The sequence below is a fragment of the Besnoitia besnoiti genome, chromosome IV, assembly GCF_002563875.1.
Source record: "Besnoitia besnoiti strain Bb-Ger1 chromosome IV, whole genome shotgun sequence".
Lineage (NCBI taxonomy): Eukaryota > Apicomplexa > Conoidasida > Eucoccidiorida > Sarcocystidae > Besnoitia > Besnoitia besnoiti.
In genome coordinates, this window is record NC_042359.1 from 2,301,675 (window position 1) to 2,321,726 (window position 20,052).

The 20,052-nt window shown below is 58.4% G+C and overlaps 4 protein-coding genes across 4 annotated transcripts; 3 read left to right on the top strand and 1 right to left on the bottom strand.

Moving 5' to 3' along the window:
* Positions 1–963: 963 nt before the first annotated feature.
* On the top strand, positions 964–1,182 carry BESB_054460 (uncharacterized protein; the record flags this gene model as incomplete). Its single annotated transcript, XM_029363881.1, has 1 exon — positions 964–1,182. The coding sequence occupies one exon, from the start codon at positions 964–966 to the stop codon at positions 1,180–1,182; it is 219 nt and encodes a 72-aa protein (XP_029219804.1).
* A 1,159-nt stretch (positions 1,183–2,341) lies between these two features.
* BESB_054470 (uncharacterized protein) lies at positions 2,342–4,849 on the bottom strand (the record flags this gene model as incomplete). Its single annotated transcript, XM_029363882.1, has 1 exon — positions 2,342–4,849. The coding sequence occupies one exon, from the start codon at positions 4,847–4,849 to the stop codon at positions 2,342–2,344; it is 2,508 nt and encodes an 835-aa protein (XP_029219805.1).
* A 1,277-nt stretch (positions 4,850–6,126) lies between these two features.
* On the top strand, positions 6,127–12,636 carry BESB_054480 (ImpB/MucB/SamB family protein; the record flags this gene model as incomplete). The annotated part of the gene is made up of 8 exons (XM_029363883.1): positions 6,127–6,183; positions 6,707–6,778; positions 7,018–7,335; positions 7,976–8,038; positions 8,259–9,164; positions 9,469–9,719; positions 10,143–10,354; positions 10,649–12,636. The coding sequence occupies 8 exons, from the start codon at positions 6,127–6,129 to the stop codon at positions 12,634–12,636; spliced, it is 3,867 nt and encodes a 1,288-aa protein (XP_029219806.1).
* A 2,358-nt stretch (positions 12,637–14,994) lies between these two features.
* On the top strand, positions 14,995–19,917 carry BESB_054490 (sterol carrier protein-2 HAD-2SCP-2; the record flags this gene model as incomplete). Its single annotated transcript, XM_029363884.1, has 9 exons — positions 14,995–15,034; positions 15,683–15,799; positions 16,051–16,370; positions 16,910–17,015; positions 17,345–17,460; positions 17,610–17,780; positions 18,268–18,556; positions 18,812–19,245; positions 19,627–19,917. 9 exons carry the CDS (start codon positions 14,995–14,997, stop codon positions 19,915–19,917), a joined length of 1,884 nt encoding a protein of 627 aa, XP_029219807.1.
* Between the last annotated feature and the right edge of the window lie 135 nt (positions 19,918–20,052).

Here is a 20,052-nt window from a genome sequence, read left to right on the forward strand (position 1 = left end):
AAGGCCGCACGGGAGGAAGAAGTAGAGTGCGTGCTGAGATAGAACTAGCGAAGATAAGGAAAAAGAGCTAAACGCGGGAAGAACGACCAGCATCTGTTGGCTCTCAAGCTGCAATTGCGTAGACTGGCCGACAGAAAAAGGGACAGAGTGGCGGAAAAGAGAAACGAGACTCACACCGTTTGAAGGCCCCACTGCTCCTCTCGAGTTTTCCGCTTCAGAGGACATAGGGAACGAAGGGAAAAAGCGCGCAAGAGTAAAATTCACTCGCGTTTCCTCTTTTCGTTGCCCCACAACAATCGACGAGCGGAACAGATGAAATCCGCTGGGACTTTTCTGTGTGTGCATGCATGCGCCGATTTTCCGAGTTTACTGCTCAGACCAATCTGGGAAACGAAGGCCCCGGCTGGCCCCTCGTTTGCGCTTCCAAGTGTCTCGTCACACTTTTGTTTCGGCTGTTTTCTCCCTCGAAGACAGCAAAGGGCTCGGCAGGCTGAAATCTCGTTTCGCTGCATAAATCAGCTTCGCCCACCTTCATTCGCATCGGTTGCATCCGTGTACCAGCCTTATGGGCCTTCAAGACACGGCTGGTGTCATGGCAGCAGAATCTCCATTTTCTGCTCTTCTCGCTGCAGTTTGGAGGACGTCAAGCCCCTTCGTCTTTCATTGTACGTACACCTCGACGACGACTTTCCCGGATGCTGCATGCAAGACGACTCGTCTGCCGTCGGTCCAGTCTTCGCGTTTGTCCGAGTCGTCGGGGCTGCCTACTTACTCCTCTGAAAAGAATCCGCTATCTTAAGGGTCTTTAAACATTCCTGCCAACCAGTTTTGTTTTGAGTCGTGTTGTCACTGTATGGACTCTGGGGAACTTGCGGGTGTACATACACCGCTCACGGCGGCCACCTGAGTGACCCTGGTGCACCGCTAGCTGGCGAGCCCGGGAAACACGGTTTATTGGCGAAGATGTTTCCGCAGAAACTCGTCCAACTCGGGGTGGCGGTGACGTCGGGAATTGCTGGCGGATGGCTCGCTTATAAGCCCTGGCTCGAAAAGCGCATGGAAGAAAACGAGGCCCTGCGAGCTGCGCGGTCGCAGCGGCTGCAGGAGCCGCAGAAGGACTCGAAGGCCGACCCCAGCGCCTGCTCCGACGTCCCGAAGAAGCCTGAATATGGAGATAACTAGGAGAATTCGGTCACCTCTTGCTTGTCCCTTGTCTCCGCCATGCGCCGTCTTTTCAGCGGAGACAGACCGGCAGACAACCGGGCATGCTGAGTTGCGGACTGAAAAAACATCGGTCCTCTCTGGCGTCTTTGGAGTCGAGGCGAGGAGAAACGGTGGAATGCCGACCACTGCGAAATGGTGAAGGATTCTGCTGCGGCGAGACTGTGAGGCTTGGCACTCCTATTCCGTTTCTACGGAGATGCGCTACAAGAGTGCTGAGAGTCCGACTCGACAGCCGATATGCAGCGACGAATGGCCGCTAAGCGCCAGGTCAGGCGCTTCAGTGTTCGTTTTATCTCTGCCGGTGTCGCAGAGATGCAAGTCGGTGTACAGTACCTGCGTACGAGTGTTGTAATTTGAGATTTTTTTCGCTTCATTGGGATCATTGGGTGCTTTCAACGTGTCAGCGGCGGCGACAGTAAGGCATGTTTAGTGCTCCCCCGAACCGGATTCGTTTTAATCAGGGAACTCCTACATGGCTGCCGTTTCTTTCTCTCTATCCACGAAATGCAAAAAGAAGGCTAAAATTTTTCTCGAGAAGCTGACGGCGACTCCAACGCGTCTTCGCACCATATACTAGACGGCTAGCATGCTATATATATATATATATATATATATGCAGGTATATATATGGGCTTGTGCTTCCTGCGTAGAATGCAATCCGAAAACACAGCCTCGCGTCGCGCAGATTGGGGCGACGGAAGTCGCGTCTGCGGTGCGCCGTAGACAGAGGCAACTATGCGCACATAGTCGTACACGACATAAATAAATAAGTACATACATACATGTGTGAATGCGTGCACCGATGTGCTAGGTAGGTCTAGTGAAGCATCTAGGTTCACATGCGTGTGGATGGGCCCGATGTCCTCGGCAAAAGTCCTTCACGGTACTGCAGGCCATGCCTCGACGTCCTTGCACATCAAGTATTGAAAAATATATATATGGATATATGCCTGTATATCCAGGATGAATATGTGCAATTACAGCTCGGGAGCAACCACGATGAGAGGCATCCGCACGCAGCAATCGATGAAGGAGCAGGCTTCAGTGTGGAAGTCGTTCTTCTCCCGGCAACCTGACAGCGAACCTAGGAAAAAAGGCGGGAATCCCGTCGCCGCGTTCAGTGTGTGCCCTTAGAGCTTCGAGCCTGAGGTGACTCTCTGCCTTTGGCCTCGTGGTTGTTCGCTGTTTGCGCGCTGCCTCCAGTTTGCGCAGAGGACTTTAAGTCGATGCACTGTGCATCGAAGGCATCCAGCAGCTCCGACAGCTCTCTGTCTAGGTCAGACACGCTGAGGTGTGTCTCAAACCCCGAGACGACGAGCCACGCGAATTCGCCCCCCGCCCTCGTGGCCCCAGCAGGCGCCCCCTCGGGCTCCGGAGAAGTCGCCGGCGGCCTGGCGGACGCTGAGGCGACGCGCGGCTCCTTTTTCAGGGTTTCGCCGGGCCAGAGGGACGTCTCAGCTGCGCCTGTCAGCCGAAAGTGACCCTGCAGAGAAAGCAGAGCGAGCTTCACCACCTCCCGGGAAACGCTCGCAAGCGGAGAAGAATGCGCCGAGTGCGCCGCGTCCACGACTCCATCGGCGCCCCCGGCGCACAGGGCAGGGAGTAAAACAGGCAAAAGATCGTTTCTGACAAACGCCACGTAGCCGCTCAGCGAGCCATCAGACAGCGCCAGCCGCCACAGCCCCCCTGCGGTGTACGTACACTTGCCCGCTGCAGGGCGACCAGGCGCGGGGCCGGTGGCTGCACTCTCAAACTGCCCTCTCTCCGAGTACACGCGTTTTCGCCCCTGGATTTCTCGCACTCCTGTCATCCACTTGGCATCTGTGACGGCCGCGAAGACCCACCACTCCCGACTGCCGCTTGCGTTTCTGCCGCAGGAGAGCGCCGAGGCTTTCATGCTGGGCGTTTCGGACTCAGACGGCGGTTCCTCTCGCGTAGCCCGGCTCTTGACCGGCAGGCCTCGAGGTGGCGCGGGCGACGGCGAGAGCGAAGGCGGGGAGCGAGCTGCCACGCAGGCCTCGCTCGACGAAGAGGACGAATTCGAGTCTACAGGCAGCCGACGCCCCTTCGCGTCCTCGAAGTCTTCCGCTGGAGCCTCACGGAGAGGGGACGCTCGCGCCTGTCTAGGCGCCCGAGCCTCGCGGGCCCCCGCCTCTGCTTCCTCTGCACTCTCTGACGAGACCGAGTGTACAGACACCCGCCGACCGCCCGCAGGACCTGTCGCCGCGCGCGCAGGATTCGAAGCCGCACACGCGAGACGAAGCGCTGGGTTGTGTGAGGCAGCGGACGTCGCGCCGCTGCACGCTTTCTCTCGCGAGCTGGCCTCACTTGAAGCAGCATCCCTGTTCGGGCTGGCCACGACGCAGACCGAGTCGAATGCCCCCGCAAATGTTTCTCCGGAGACCGCGAGGTCTTCCAAGTCCTCCAGGGCGAGGTCGGCGAGTTCCTCGATGTCTGCGTCTTCCATGGGCAGGGCGGCAGCCGTGCGATTTCGCTCCATCAAGTGAACAGGCAACGCAGAAGAAGCACGGGGGCCAGGGCCAGCATGTGGGCCCCCAGGTACCCCATGCCCAGCGCCGTCGGCCGCAGTCGGCGCGCACCTCGTCGCCATGGCGTCGCCGCCATGGCGACGAGATGTATGTACTCTCGACGCCGACACTCCCGAGAGAGCGGTTTGGGGTCGCGAGACGTGCACCTCGCTCGCGACCCCATTCGGGGCTCCGCCTCGCAGTCGCTCGCTAGGCGGGCGGCCAAAACTGGCGGCTTCAGGGACGAAACACCCTCGAACTTCACTGCGAAGCGAAAGCTGCCTCCCGTCTCGCGAGCTGGACAGCGGAGTTGCCTGCCGAATTTTTTCGCTTCGTATCGCCGGCGTGGGGTCCTCTGCGGCCGCCGCAGAAGACGCGCATGAAGCCGCGTAGGGACGCTCTGCGAGAGGACGTGTGGGGTCCAGCTCCGCCACCACCGTCTCTCGTTTCGCGTCTACGCGGCCGCCGGCGCGGTTTGCGCTCGGCGCTTCTTCCTTCGCCTCTCCGGCGCCCGCCGCCTCTTCAGCTGGGGCTGCGCCGCCCCAAACGACGCGCACGTGGGCCTGCTGCAGGAAGACGAGCCCCCGTCGGACTGGCGGCGCGCCGCAGACGAGGAGTTTCGCTCCCGGCTGCAGCGTAGCCTCGCTGAAGGCCGGTATCGGTCGATACTCCACGGCTGCGACGCTGGTGTGGCCGTCGCTGAGGACTACCTTCAGAAACCGGTTTTTGCTCGGAGCGAGGCGCGTGCGGGCCTTGCGACTCTCGTTCAGATTCGCGGCCTCCAAGACCTCCAACAAGTGCACGCCCTCCAGCGCTCCCCGCTCGAGTGCGCAGACGCCTGCCGGGAGCGACGGCTGCGCGCTCTCCGCAAACTCCGAGCGCAGAAAAGCGTCTCCCAGTTTCTCTTCGGTCAGGTCGGGAAAGGCGAGTGTGCCGCGCGAGGTCGAAGAGGCAGACGAAAAGTGAGGAGAAGACTGCGGAGAAGAAAGCAACCTTCGGCACTCGCGGCGCGTCCACTCAGGCGTCGCCAGCAGGCCCTTCGCCTGCAGGCCCTCGCAGATCCTCTGCGCGTGCGCGTCGAGGGCAGACGCTGACATCCCGCAGACTGTGACTGGAGAAACCCAACGAAGGCATTCAGAAAGCAGACAACCACGACGACAGGAGAGAGAGAGAGAGAGGGAAAGGGAGACGGAGAAGGACGCAGTAGCAAAACAAAACACGGGGAAACAGCAACGACAGCCGTCGCAAAAAGAGGCGAACGGAAGGCTTGGCAAGCACGAAAGAGGTGCAGACTGCAAGCGCGCAGTCGAGAAGTTTAGACGTCGCCTCGGTTGGACCGTGGCGGGCGCGTCCTGTTCAACACGCCTGCAGGCGACACCTCACGGCACGCTAACTCTGCGTCTGCCTCGTCATTTTCCACTGGACGCAGTGCCCTTCCGACGACGCCTGAGTGCGCTCACACTTCACTTCGCTCTCTGAATTCGCTGGAACGTCTGACAGCATGCGACGCCGCGCAGAATCCTCTTTGTGGCGGCCCGCGGCGCAACTAAGCGACGCGTTCGCCTACGGGCCTCCTGCGAGAGAAGGGCGGACGACGCCGAAGGCATTCTAAAACCGTTTGGTAGCTTCAAAAGGAAAAAAAAACGTACTACAGGTCGTGTGAGCTCAACAGGTTTGGTGAGTTGCGGCGAAGCGCCTTCTGTTGGCGCATGCGGCCGTACGCATGCGAGACACAACGTGTGTAGGGAGAATGGAGGCGCTCGCTGACCAACTGGGGCTCTCTGTCTGGAGTTTTTCGCTTCGAAAATGCTTGCCTTGGAGGACAGGGCGCCGATAACTTCGCGGGCGTCTCGAAACCTGGCTGAGACGCATGTCTTAGGGGCGCTTGGCATCGCCAACTCCGCGAGGTTGCGCATACAAGAAGAAAGGGAGACAGCTGCTACTGTCGAGCAACCATGTCCGCACAAGACAAGGCAGTCCCTCCGCAGCACCGTCGCCTTCGACTCTGTCCTTTCGCTTTGCGGCCATCACGCATATTCTTTCTTCTTCTGTGTTTGCGTGGTTTGATGGCCTTTCGAGTCGTGCTCGGTGACCGAGAAGCGTCGCTCGCTTCGTGTCTCCGCGCGCGTGTCTCGCGCAGAGGGAGGAAAATGGACTAAAGTCTCGCAAGTAGAGGAGTTTTTTCCTTCATCATTTTCTCCTTCCAGTTCTCGCAGCCTTTTGGTCCAGCCTCCTTCGCGGCGGCCGTTGCTTCCGGCCTCTCGCTGGCTGCGAGTCGCCCCGCGCTTGAGTCGGCGTTGGTGTCTCGCCTTTCTCTCCTCGCCTCTCTCTATTCTGCGCTTCTGCAAGTCTCTCGAAGGGCTTCTCTGAAAGGATGGCGACGCTTGGCGACGCGCGGTGCCACGTCCCAGTCCTTGCTCACGTAGACCTGGTAGGAACCCCGTACTCAGTTTTCTCTCGAGACACAGCACCGATTCCTCCGAAGATGCGCCGAAAGACGCGCCAAAAGGCATCCCTGTCTTCGTCGCCTTGCTCCTATGTCGTGCATCTGTAGACCTGCTCACCATTCGCCCCGCTGTGCACCGATCTCTAAGGTCCTTCGTTTTCTTTTCGGGCGCGAACGCCGTCACTTTCTCTTCTGTCATGTCATCTTCCACGAGTTCTCTATCACCTGCTTCCTCTACTTGATTTACGTCGTCACGCGTTTAGGGTTAAGCGCGCGAGTGCCTCAGCATTGGCCGCCTCGCGACTAACGCGGCCATGGCGCCGAGAAACTTCCACCTTTGAGGAAGCCTCGTGGAAACGTGTCTGCAATTCCTCTGCGTGCATGTCTATGTCTGTCTGTCCCTGCCTGTGCATACACCTCGACACTCATACGTTGCGGCAGGGAGAAGATAGTTTCTCTTCTTTCTCAGATGAAGGTTCCAGAGTCGTTCGTTACTGTGGATTTGTAGGACTGCTTCTACTGCCAAGTGGAGCACCGCCGACTGGGGATCCCGCGATCCGAGCCTCTCGTCGTTCGCCAGGTGCGTGGCTGGTCTCCTCAGGTGTACGTACACCCCGTCGGCGATTCTGACACCCGTGTCGCGCGCTCCCGCGGGGGCGATGATCTGAACAAGGCGTGTGCGTTGTTCGTGTCCTTATCTTCGAGCTGGCAAGCGACAGTGTGCGCCGAGTGCAGGGTCGCTGTTGGCGGCTTCCTCGTCTGTTCGGCGCAGGTTTCCAGTTTCCTTTCTCTCAGGTGTCTCCTTGATTCTGCGCTCAGTGGCAGTCTGCCATTGCGGTGAATTACCCGGCTCGGCGGCTCGGCATTCGCCGCGGCGACCGCTGCAGCGCAATCTCGCAGAAGTTTCCACAGGTCCACATCGTTCACGTTGACGTAATTCGCGTCGCGGCAGAAGAGGCGTCTGCAGCTGCTCCCCGGGCTGCTTCTTCCGCGTCTTCTGCGTCGCCTGGCTGCGCGTGCGAGGCCCCAGAGGCGCCGCCTCCCGACGGTCCACCAGACAACCGAAATCCGCTCGAGCGCGCGGCGTGCCTCGCTCTTCGCGGCGACAAACGAGCCAAAGTCACCTTCTCCGACTTCGTAAGTAGAGCACAGCTTCAGTATGTGTCAGTCTATATATGTGCAGATATATACACACATAAACGTATATCTATGTATGTACATGTGTAGACATGTGTGTTTATATCTATGTAGATGTACACACTTATATTTATATATATATATATATATATATATATGTAGTCATGTGTGTAGATGTGTAGGGATGTGCATAGGCCCTTGTAGCCAGCGGCGTGTGTGTTTTTTGCCGGGCTTCGCTTTAGCTTTCGCATTTGCCCTTTCGGTAATGGGGCTGCCTCGCGGTCGCGTTGAACATGTGCGCGAGGACACTGCCTGCGCCGCTGCTGATACGGCCTGCAGAAATCAGTTCAAGTCTCGGCCTTCATTTCCCCAGCACGTTGTAAACCCACACCGAACAGAATGTTGACGGCGTAGCGTCTTTTGAGCAGTCTGCATACGTCCGTCTGTTTCTCTGTCCAAGGCATGCGTTGTTGTCGCGGTCTCAGCCGCTGTTTTGCCGTCCTTCTTTTCTGTCGCGATTGGGAGTCGTGGAGTGGCGATCTCGTGACCCCCGCAGCGACGTGTGGGCGCGTGACTCGGGGGAGGTAGACTGGGCGTCGCGTCGAGGGGTTTTCTCGTCTGTTTTGTCTCTCTTGCGCAGACGACGGGCAATAGAGGCTCGGACAAGGTGTCGCTGGCGCGATACAGACTGGCCTCAGATGAAGTAAGATCTCTCGACACTCGCGTTTCTCCGCCCGGTCGCTGCGCGCCGGCACGGCCCTTTCGGCATCTCTTTCCCTCAAACGCTTCAGGTGATTTGCGAGATTGCGACTTCGACTCCCCCCTCTCCTCCTGCTGCAGCTCGCGCTCATGGCTGGAGAATCAGGCGGACTCCATGTCATCTGCAGTCCGGTCTCGGCGTGCGATCTCATCGCTGAATGCAGGTCCTTTCGCTACTCGTGGAGCAGTGCCCTTGCGTGGAGCGCGCCTCGATCGACGAAGTGTATCTCGACCTCACCAGCCAAACTGCAGAGCTCCTTGCGCCCTTCTTTCACCACTTGAAAGCCTCTCAAGCCCCTGAATCGCGCGGCTCGTCCTCCTTGCAGACTCCTGAGTCGCGCCTGGACGCCTGCGGCGCTCCCGAGGGGGACGGCGCACATGCGTTGCAGACCAAGGCAGAGCCTATCCTCTCGTCGCCAGGAGGGTCGGCGCCTCCTGTAGCGGACGCGAACCGCGACTGCGCGCTCAGCACCGCGGCGCTGACTCCGCCCCAGCCCACTCTGCGAGCCCAGTCGTCACCGCAGGCAGCGCCTCCGCTGCCTGACCTGCAGACGCAGGCCGTGCTGCTTCTCGCCTGGCTCGGAGGCACGAAGGGGGGGAAGGACATCCGCGAGGCGCTCGGCGTCTTTCTGCCAGAGCTCCTGGACGACCAGGCGTATGTCAACCTCGCTGTGGTGCCTCGCCTGAAGGCCGCAGAGCCACCTGCCGCCGCCCCCACAGTGAACTCGCCGCTGTCTGCGACGCACGCGCCCGCGCAGGGAGGCGAGGCCTCCGCCGCCGCGTCGCCGGGCGTCTGGCGTCCCTCTGAAGGCGCTTTGCGCGCCTCTACGCCCGCGGCCTCGGTGGCGCCATACTGGCCGCGCGAGTGTAGCTTTCAAGCTGGCTACCAGACGCATCCCCCGGATGTCGACTTGTTTTTCAGTTTGTTTCTGAACGAGGTGCGAAGCCGCGGCGCCCAAGCCCTCGAGTTGCTTTGGGTCCTCGTCGGCGGCGTGCTGCTTTACCGCTTACGCGCCGCGGTGAAGCAGCGCTCGCAGTTCACGATGAGCGGCGCGGTGGCGCGCAGCAAGGTAAGTGGGGGGCCGCGGCGGTGCGTTCGGCCGCTGCCGCCTCGCCTTGCGCAGGAGTCGCAGCGTCTCTCTCAGGTTTCGCCTCGTTCCGCTCTGGCCTCCACTCGCCTCGGCTGTCTCTCCAGTCGCCTCGCGTGACCTCTCTGTCGCACCCGCTCTCTTGGGTCTCTGCGTCTGCGGGTTTCGTCCTGCTTCGCCTTCACTCCTGCTTCGTACGACGGCGCGGGTGGCGTCCATCCTTCCGCGTTCATCTTCCCGCGTTCACCTTCTCGCATTGTCTTTGTCTATGTCTCTTCTTTTTCAGCTTCTTGCGAAGACTGCGTCGGCGCAGTTCAAGCCTGACCGGCAGGTCCTCGTCCCCTCCGCGCTAGCCGAGCGCTTTCTGGCGCCGCTCGACTTCCGCTCCCTCAAGGGCTTGCGCGGCAAAAAGGGGGCGAAGATCTCGCAGGCTTTCCCCCACTCCTCGCGCGTCGGTGATCTTCTCAGTGTGCCGCTCGAGGTGCTCAAGGCGAAGCTCGGCGCCGAAGAGGCTGCGAGTCTTTTCAGCATGCTCAGGTTCGCCCGGCGCCGCCTCGTGGATTTGCCGCGCCGGCGCTTGGCGGGTCGCATGCGTTGCCTCGCTCGTCCTCTGGATTCTCGTCGGGGGCCCATGCAGCTGATTTGCCTCTTCTCGCTGGGAATCCTTCCGCATGCGCGGCGGCCCTTCTATTCGTCCCTCTTCCGTCTCTCTCTGGCTGTCTCTTTGTCTCTCTCTCTGCGCCCTGAGCGGTCGTATTAGGGTCCTCGCGCTCGTGGAGGCGGCCAGCAAGGCTTCGCAGACGCGCGCAGCTGTTTTCGTTCGGGTGCCTGTCGCCCGCTGTTGCACCTTCTGGGCGCTGTCTCTCAACGGGGCGAGTGTTTGTTTGGTTTTGCGGGCTCGTGCCCTCCAGCCGCGCCGCAGGCTGATGTGTGTCTGCTGTCTTCTGCTTTTCTTTTCAGGGGCGACCTGGAGGGCGGCGACGCGGTGAAGCCGAACTTGCGCGTCAAGTCGATGCTCGCGTTCAAGTCCTTCCCAATCGACGCGGGAAATCCTGCGCGCCTCGCATCTGAGAAAGGCGGCCTCGCGCAGTGGTTGTCCGGTCTCTGCGTGGAGCTGCAGCGGCGCACCGAGCAGGAGTTCGTGTCCTACCGCCGCACCCCTAAGACGCTGAGTAGGTCTGGGCCCTAATGCAGCCAGGCGTCTCCGCAGGCGCCTCTCTGCCTCGCGCCCGCCCCTTGTCTCTCGAGGCTAAGCGAGCTCGTGTATCGGCAGGGGGTGGGGGTGCTGGCTTGGGGCGACGCGCGTTTTTGGGGGGGTTCGCGCGTGTTGGGTTGCCTTTTGGATTCCGCGCGGCTCGTCACTGTCTCTGTTCTTGTCTCTTTTCTTTGTTGTATCCGGTTCTTTTCGCACGCGCGTCACCTTAGCTGGCGGGATCTGTCTGTCTGCGGATGTCTGTCTGCTGCAGCTGTCTACTACCGCACGGGCGCGCCGCAGTGGAATCAGATCTCCCGGTCGTGTCCACTCGCGCCTGCGAGCTCCCCGCGCGCGGCGCCGACGCTGGAGCAGATTGAGGGCGCGACGCTGGCGGCCTTGCTGCGTCTCGCGCGGGAATGGGGCCCCGAGGGGCTGCCCAACTGCTCAAAAATCGGCATCGCGGTCTCAGACTTCCTCGAGGACGCTCTACCTGAAGCGACACCCCGCATCACGCAGTTCTTCGCCAGGAAAAGGCCCCGTGAGTCCGCGGGGACCCCCGCAGAGACGGGGGCCGGGGAGACTGCGCCGGGGGAGGCCGAGGCGTCGCCGCTGCAGAGGCGGAAGCGGCGCGAAACAGCCGAGGGAGAGGACGGGCGAGCGGGGGCGGAGGAGGGACTTGCGGCGGCGACAGTGGGCCTGAGCGAGCCCGGCGCCGGCCGAAGTCCTTTTGCTCAACGGGGTTCAAGCCTGTCCAACGCACACATGAAAACAGACTTAGGCACGAAAGAAGAACGAGCCGAACGCCCTGCAGGCGCGCGCGAAAGCGACGCTTTCGCGTCGCGACTCGACTCCCGAGGTGGGGAGACCGCGAGCCAGGCTGAGGCGACGGCGGCACCCGACTGCGGCCTTGGAATGGCCACCCCGAGCGTGCTTGGTCCTCAGGCGGAAGGCCGCGGAGACGGCGGCGGGGGTGCGGCGGGGGAGGTGCCGAGTGCCCAGATGCCTCAGGCGGGCACAGCGGGTAGCCCAGCGCCGCGCGCGGCTGTCGGCTGCGCGTTGTCGCCGCGGAAGGCCACGCCTTCGAGAGGGCAGAGCCGCGACGCGGCCGCGGACGCTGCCTGCAGTGAGGCGGCGGAGGGCGCGAGGGGCGCGCGGGAGGCTGCTGCAGCAGAGCCCGACGCGCCGGAAGGGCTCCGGGCCGCTGGCGGGCTGATCGGCGGCCTCGGGAGGGACGCATGCGTCGCCGACATCACCCACACCGAGGAAGCAGAAGACTCGCGTGACGGCGGCCTGTGCGCGGGCGAACCGGATGACGACCTGGACGACGGATTTCCGTGTCTGCGCGAAGGGCCGCTCGCTGTGGAGGACTTCCCCGCCGAGCCGAGATGCGTCTCCCTGGACGTGGTGTGCATTTCAGACAACTCGCAGGACGAAATGGAGACGCAGCCTTGCGAGCGCGTCCCCGCTTCGCCGAGCGCGGCTCCGTCCCCCCCCGAGGGCGACGCGCGCGGCGAGCTCAGCCGAGAGCGCGAGGCGGGCGACGGCGCCGCGTGCGAGGCTCCCCGGCCGCAGACGAGCGAGAGGCGGCGGCTGATTTCCGCGGTCTCGCCGGCGGGCGCCTTGCCCGGTCTCCTGGGGGTGGTTAGCTCACCGCCGCGACCGCCCCTCGTGGAGGCGGAAGCGTCGCTGGGCGGCGATTTTTCGGAGTTGGTGGACGACGAGGACAGCAGCAGACTGCCCGAGACGATCCCAGTCAGCAGCGACTCAGAGACAGAGATCGCGCTCGACGACAGAGGAAGGGGCGACGAGGCAGACGGCAAGGCCGGCTCCGTTTGCGTGGCGCCAGCGGCCTCGTCCCCCGCGTCGGCGCGCGCGTCGCCCTCTCGTTCTTTGTCGCCGCGGAGCACGCGGACGCATGCAGAGGGGCGCCTGAGGCAGAAGACGCTGGAGGAGGCGCCTCTGTCGCGCCCCAAGAGGCGTGAGGACTCTGTGCTTTGCCGGCAGTGCAACACGCTTGTGAAACTGTCAGATCTGCAGGTTCATCTCGACGAGCACATGGCGGCCTTCGTCTTCCAAGAAACGAATCCGAAGTGTCTCGCATCCATGGCTTCGCAAACAATCGCGCAGATCGAGGCCTCGCAGAGTCAGCGCGTGCAGGAGCGCCTGCGAAGAGAGCAGCAGTTGCTCGAGGAGGAAAACCAAATTACGCTGGACGCCTTCATACGCAAGCGACTCTACGCGAAGAAAGGGAGGCGCTAAAGCTCCACAGTCGCAGCAGCCGCCTGCGCTTGAACCGGTGGCAGGCGAGGCACAGGCGCGACGCAGGGCGGGCGTCGCGGGAGATCGCACACAGCCCCCAGCATCAGGGCCTCAAAAGATGGAGGCAGACGCAGGCGGCAAAGCATATTTGCGGCTTCCCTTTCTTTTGAAACGCGCCTGTAGGCGGAAAAATGAGTCGCGTGAAACGAGGTCTATCGACAGAAGCCCATATCTCTATCTCCCAAGCCGGCGGTGCAAGGCGCGTTTCTCCCAAGGTAAAGCGCCGGTGTGTCTCCTATTTGAACGGGCGCTTTCTAGTCGCAGGCGCCGAAGCGCCGCATCGTCTCCATCGCTACCAGTAGAAAAGAATCGCAAGGTCGCAGAAAACTTGGCAATGCAATACAGAGGAATATGTGCGTGTGTCTATCAATGGGCAGACGCGCCTCTCGCCACGTCCGTACGCTGGGAAGGGACGTTTGAGCTTCCTACTTTGTCGCATATTCTCGCGTTGTGGCAAGTGTGTGCGTGGCAGTTGCTGGAGAGCGCCACACAGGAAGCGTCTGGTACGCCGCCTCTCAGTTTTTTACCAAAGTTTATTCCGGGGCGCCGCATAGTCTGGCGTGCCCACACAGTGCTCTGCACAGCGAAAAAAAGGAAAATTGGGATGCATAATTCAAGCGACTGTTGTGAGAAGAATGGGTACGATGACTACGTGTGTAGTATTTGTCGCGCTGTCGCAGTGTCTTGTCAAACGCGAGCTTCCAACCTTCTACAAAACACACATCGTAGCCCTGTGTCCCCAGCGCAGGATTGCGTCTCCTTACCACGGTGGTAGCGACGGATGAAGTTTGTGAAACGATGCAGCGGACACGCGTACCGCATCTCTCTAGTCGTCACGCGCTCTCCGCCACACGTGGAAGGCCGGGCTGTGTATTCCTAAATCGTGAACCGAAAAAGCATGCAGCGGAAAAGACATGGTTTAGAGTTCTTAAATCGGCGGCAGCGCGGGAACTACGAAAAGCAACCACGCACCTGGAAGGGGCAAGAACCACACGGGTTCAGCGCATGTCCCTGCGGTTCATCTGAGCGTCGCTCTGCGGTGCCGTTGCAAAGGCCTTGGTTGTCGTAAAGCTGCTCGCGTCACCCAGGATTTTTGACAGCAGAGTGGCGACCGAATCTCACGGGTACCCGCGTGTGATTGCGTATTGGCGGAATTGTCGAAGGGAGCTGAAAGTGTAAACGACAATCTCATACTAGCCACGCGAGTCGCTTTTACGCTACTGTGGACGCGAATGCGGCCTGTCCATGTAGTTCCTGCGATCACAGTGCGCGGCTTCACTGTTTTCCATGCACGCTTGAACGTATGTGTACGCGTCATAGGTAGCTGTCAACATGTGTATCTCCATACTGACGCTGCCAAGTCTCGGTAAAATGCAACGTTTAAGGCGCTCAGCGCCGATAATCGAACACCGCTAACAAACCGCAGTCTGAAATGTGGGGGAGTTGTTGCTGGAACTGAGCATCGGAAAAGGTGTGCTGCCGTGTCCGTATACTGGAGTATGTGTTGCCGGCTCTCCATAAACAAGCCCCGAAACTATGAGTGACTGTAACCGGAAGCTCTGTAGGGTCGTGAGGAACCACTGGCGGCGCCCCTGTGCTTTGTGGTTGGGACGGATATTGCTCAGCAACGTCCTATATGTAGTGGCCCGGGAGACCGCCATAAAAAGAACGCTTTAGGGCAGGTCACACTGTAAATGAAACAGTTTCTCTTCTCTTCTGTGGCCAAAGCACACACACGCTGCACTATCCCGTTCGAAATGTGCCGAACAGCAGAACAGTTATGCAGCCGCTTCCCTCAGATATGGCCGCCACTGGTCTGCCGTACATCGTTTGGCCGAAGGCGCCGACCAGAGAGCCAAAAACGCCCAGCGGGGAGAAGAGCAAAATAGACTTTTTTTCTGTCAGTGTGCGTAAGCCTTGTGCGGATTCGGGGGCAGGCAACAGCGATTCAGTGCACTTGATTCAGGCGGGTCGGTAGAGATATTTTGCTTTGGTGTCGTTTGAAGAAATAGCTCAGCGCTGTATGGAAAGCAGTCTGGGTGTCACACAGCAATCGAAACTGCCGTCTGGGCCTCGAGCTTCTGCGTCTCGCTGATCTGATGCCTCACCAGGACACTCGCTCCGTCCCTTGACTTGCTGAGTAACTCGGAAACTGGCACGAACTTGTGTTGCTAATACTCCGCCGCTTTACGAGAGTTCGAGTACTTTCTGTCGAGCAAACTCTCGTCTTCAAAAGCGTGGCTTCTTCGCCGTTGGCGAACACTCCCTCAACCCCCTCTTTTCCCTATTTTTTTCAAAATGCCTGTGCGCTTTGACGGGCAGGTGGCGATCGTCACCGGTAAGTCTTGCGTCGCGACAATACCGCAGAGCATCGGTGTAAGGACGTCTCATAAGGACAGTGTCGTTCCCAGCAAAGTGTGTTCGGAACGCATTATTCCATGGGTGAAGTTGCGTGTGCCACGGTAGGAGTGTGTGCGAGCCTGTCGAGCCTATACCGAGTGGGGTTCAGCATGTAGGTCTGGTTACGTTAACAGCTGCGGTCCGATTTGGCTACCTAGCCTGCCGAACAGATGACCCAGAATGATTCGGCGACCCAGTAGTTTGTCGCTCCCACTGGTTCATCGTTTCTGCACAGAGCCAAGCCAAAAGTGTGTCGATTCGCTAAACCGTATGTGTCACCGCCGCTAAGCGAGTAGGCGAGTCTGTACATCTCACCATCGGATGCAGAGATGGGTTCTTACTCTTTGCGGATACTAACGTTGACGCCGGTCCGGCAGAACGCCTCGAGTGGCAGAAGACTGCAGGCCGTAAAGATGTGAGAAACGTGGTGTTGTGACCTGATGAAGTCGATGAATGAACACATATATGAGTCGCATCAAAACATGCGTACATTTTCACACGTGTTCGAAGGATAAGGAACGCATCGTCGACTGCACCTCCATGGTAGACAACGTGCGCCTTTCCGCTTCTGTTTTTGTCTCTCCAGGTGCAGGTGGAGGTCTAGGTCGAGCATACGCGCTCCTCTTGGCGTCTCGCGGCGCGAAAGTCCTCGTAAACGACGTGGGCGCGGCTCTTTCCGGTGCCGCCAATGAGACTTCAAAGGGTAATAGGCCGAAGGTTGCTTTGTCTGCGAAGCATATATGCTCACCCTCGATTTTGTATGTCCTCTGCGTTTCCAGCACGAGGCTGCCATATCGCAAGCTCTCCATTCCTTTGCCATTTATCCCTCAGATACGTCCGCAACACCCAAAGCGGTCTACGGGACTCCCGCTCACCAGGGCAATGAGGAATTGGTTTCATATGGTTCGTTCCGGGGCTCTGATTTGCTTTCTGTGTGCGCAGCCCAGCCTCCAGCGGACAAAGTGGTTTTCGAGATCCGCAAGCAGGGCGGCGAAGCGGCTGCAAACTACGACTCAGTCCTCGAAGGCCAGAAGATCATTGACCACGCGATGTCGCGTTTTGGTCGCGTAGATATTCTCATCAACAACGCAGGTGTCCTGCGGGACTCTTCACTGATGAAAATGACGGAAAAAGACTGGGACCTCGTCATGGCCGTGCACGTCAAGGGGGCCTACGCTTGCACCAAAGCAGTCTGGCCCATCATGCAGAAGCAAAAGTACGGACGAATCATTATGACTGCCAGCGCTGCCGGTTTGTACGGCAACTTTGGACAAGTAAGCAACGTTTCCAGCCGGGGCACGCGCATTCTGAGCTGAAGCATCTTCACACGAGACGCAGGACTGCAGTATGCTGACGCGCCTGTTTGAATTTGAAGGGATACCCATCTGCGTTGAATAGGCGATGAAGCGGGTCAAGCGTGACCCTGCGCAAGCTAGAAGTCGCGTGACTTTCTGCACTGTATTTGCGCATGTACTTAGCCGCCAGGATCGGTTCGCTGATGCCATGATGCTGGCGTGAGAATAGAGGCCAACGTAGATTTATTCGCGGACTTGCTTATAGGAGAATGAATTGTGTGTCAGTGCATTCACGGTCCGGCGTCCGCTAGGTGAAAATCTCTAGAGACTATATGGACACTTATATGTGAAGTCTGTTCTATCTTAAATATACTGAAGTTCTGAGATAAGGCCTGCGAATGAGCTGGCTGTGACGGTCCGTGTTTCACATGTGTCGTGCGTGCACCCAGCAGTCGCCCTTCCTCATTCGAAACGTTCCCCTTCGTCAGCCCTGTTAACTCTGGTGCTTCTCGCTTCAGGCAAACTACTCAGCCGCAAAATCCGCCCTGGTTGGCCTTTCAAAGACTCTCGCTTTTGAGGGAGAGAAGAAGAACATTTTCGTGAACTGTATCGCTCCTCTTGCGGGTATGCAGAAGCAAGGCACAGGAAAAACTGGGAACCATTCCACTCCGCAGAGTATCACATGCGCACATGTGCATTGTTTTCGCGTACACATCAACATACATATCTCTGTGCCGTGCCTCTATCTTGATGTGCATTCTGAGTTGCCATCTGCGCTGCAATGCCTGAGCAGGCTTGGGGTTGATTTTAATGCACCCGATATAATGTCGTGTGTAGGTATACATACAGCAATGTCACGGTATGGCTTGCCTATTCACACTGACGTGTACGTGTGCGTTGCGAGTTTCCCCCTTTGCTTCACGTTCCCATGCGAACTCTTCTCGCGTCTGCAGGCACGCGCATGACCGCGACGGTTATGCCGCCCGAGCTCGTCGAGGCGTTGAAACCAGACTACGTGGCGCCTCTAGTGGCCTATCTCTGCAGCAAGGAATGTCGTGACACAGGCAAGGTAGGGACACGGCAGCCGAATTCGGAAAACACATCACCTTGTGCACCTCTCACGCACGTACTGCTACTGCAGAATCAGTATGCACGCAGTCATTCGCTCTCCTGTGTTTACACTTCCAAAATGTGTCCTTTCTGTACGCATGCACCCAGGTTCTGGAGGTCGGCGCCGGGTGGGTGGCGAGCGTGCGCTGGCAGCGCAACACAGGCCACTCGTTTGTTCCTCCCTTTAGCCCAGACGACGTCTCTCGCGAGTGGAAGCGAATCACGGAATTCACTGGAGAGGTGGCCTACCCGACTTCGCTTCAAGACTCCATGATGATGGTGCGTGCCCCGTTTCCATGGTTTTTGACACAAACACCCATTTTGTCGTAGCAAACGGAGAAACTCGAGCTTCCTAACATGCCTATCGAGGTAGAAAACAAAACAATGGAGCAACTATGGGTGACAGGCAGATGGTTATGCAACCGAGGCACGAGCGTTTGCCGCAAGAGTGTCAATCCTCCCTTTTCCCAGCTTTTGAGGGGCTGGCGGATGAATACTCACTCTCGACAGCGCTGAGGCGTCCATAGGCGGAATTCCGGGCGTATGCGCAGGTAATATTGCATGTTGACGAAGGCATTCAGCCTCACCGAAGCCAATACAGAGGTGTATGTACATACCTGCAGCACGCATGCCATAGACGTATAAATACTTGTTGGATTCTTGGAGAGATTCAGTGGCGGGCAAGTGCTTCGCATATGTATACGTGCGTGCCTTCATACATCTGTTTTCAAGAAAAAAAATTGCACTGTTCCCTCTCTGTCTGCAGGTGACTCAGCGCCTGGAACATAACCCAGCAAACAAAAACGAAGAGAATGCGAGCCCGACGGCCGAGCCGGCGTCGAAGGAGACTGCGAAAGCCGACAGCTCTGCCGGAGGGAACCAGAAGGAAGCGAGCAAAGCGGACATCATCTTCCAGCTGATGGATGCGTACATCAGAAACGTGCCGGACGCGCGAAAGAAGCTCCAAGATAAAGTGGACTGTGTTTTCGGGTTTAACGTCACTCAGGGCAAGGCGACCAAGTCCTGGTCGCTCAACCTCAAAAAGGGCGGCACGGGTAAACCAGCCTTTTTTCAACACATTTAACCAAACAGTGATCTCTGCCAACAGGCTCATAAATGTTTCATATGAATCCTCACAGAGCGCTGTAGGCACATATGTAGAGTGCTTGTGGTCATCCATTTACAGATGCACCTTCATGTCTATATATACAATCTCCCGTAGTATGGTTAGACGCGTTTTTCTTTCTCTTCTCTGTTTTCGTATCCCACCTCCCCCTCCGCATCGTTGCTAGACGTTTTGGCTGTCTCAGGCGGAGGCATCGAGGCGGGTCTGCAGAATTCCCCGGACGTGATTTTCACGATGGCTGAGGACAGCTTCGTGGCGGTTTGCCTGGGAACCTTGAATCCTCAGATGGCGTTTTTGCAGGGCAAGATGAAGATTAAGGGCAGCATGCAGAAAGCTTCGAAGTTCACGCCTGGCTTGTTCCCATCAATCACCAAAGAAATGGTGGAGATGAAGGACGCTGGGGAAGCAGTCGACGCTTACTTGCGGAAACACAACTTGGGGCCTGCTGGAGCGACGACGAAGGAGGGAACAGAGCCAACGAAGGGCTCCGCAGACGCAAGCGCACAACCCGCGAAGGCGACAGCGTCTCCTCAAGCCAAGCAATTAAAAAGCATGGCTCTCTACGAAATCATGGGCAAACACCTCGAGACGTCCGAGGGCGCGAAACTTGTCAAGCGGGTGAGAGCGCAAGAGATCAATGTGAGGGTCGTCTAAGGAGACGATCAAACCCAAATCTCTCTCGCGTCAACAGCTCTGAGAGCCAATCTCACCCGTTTGCGCCCCACACAGAGACGAGGATATCAACATATATATATAAATATAGATATGTAGGTGTGCATTTAGCTACAATAGATAAACAGACAGATCTATGCGTACCCGGCTTTGAGGGGAAATACAAAGTATGCGCTCACTTGTCTAAGTAGCCGTTCATGCGCATGCAACTTTCTATTCGCCTACTCTTCCTACCAGCGACGTAGATGCGATTTCGCTATATTTATATGCATTTACAATATAATTCAGTCTTCGAGCTTTGGGCATGATCTCTTTTGACATCCGCAGATCAACAGCATTTATCGGCTGAATATTCTTCCGAAGAAAGGCGCGCCGCCAGTCAAAGTTGTTCTAGACTTGAAGAATATCCCTCCGTCCATTCGTGAAGAAGGCGACGATACCGCGAAAGTCACTTCTGACTGCACGATCACCCTTCTCGACGACGATTTCGTGAAGCTCGCGACCGGCAAAATGAATCCTCAGCTGGCGTTCATGCAGGGGAAAATCAAGCTGAAGGGCTCGATGCAGGCAGCGCTCAAGTTTACCCCTGACATCTTTCCAAAGGCCAGTCGCCTCTAAGTCTGGAAGCGCAGATTCAAAGCTTAACTCCCAACTCGATGCGAGCCTGTATCGGATATTAACACGCTTCGAAATGCACGGATCCGAATCTGTATGTACATCGCGTGAGATAGTCAAGTAGAGTGCTTCGCTAAT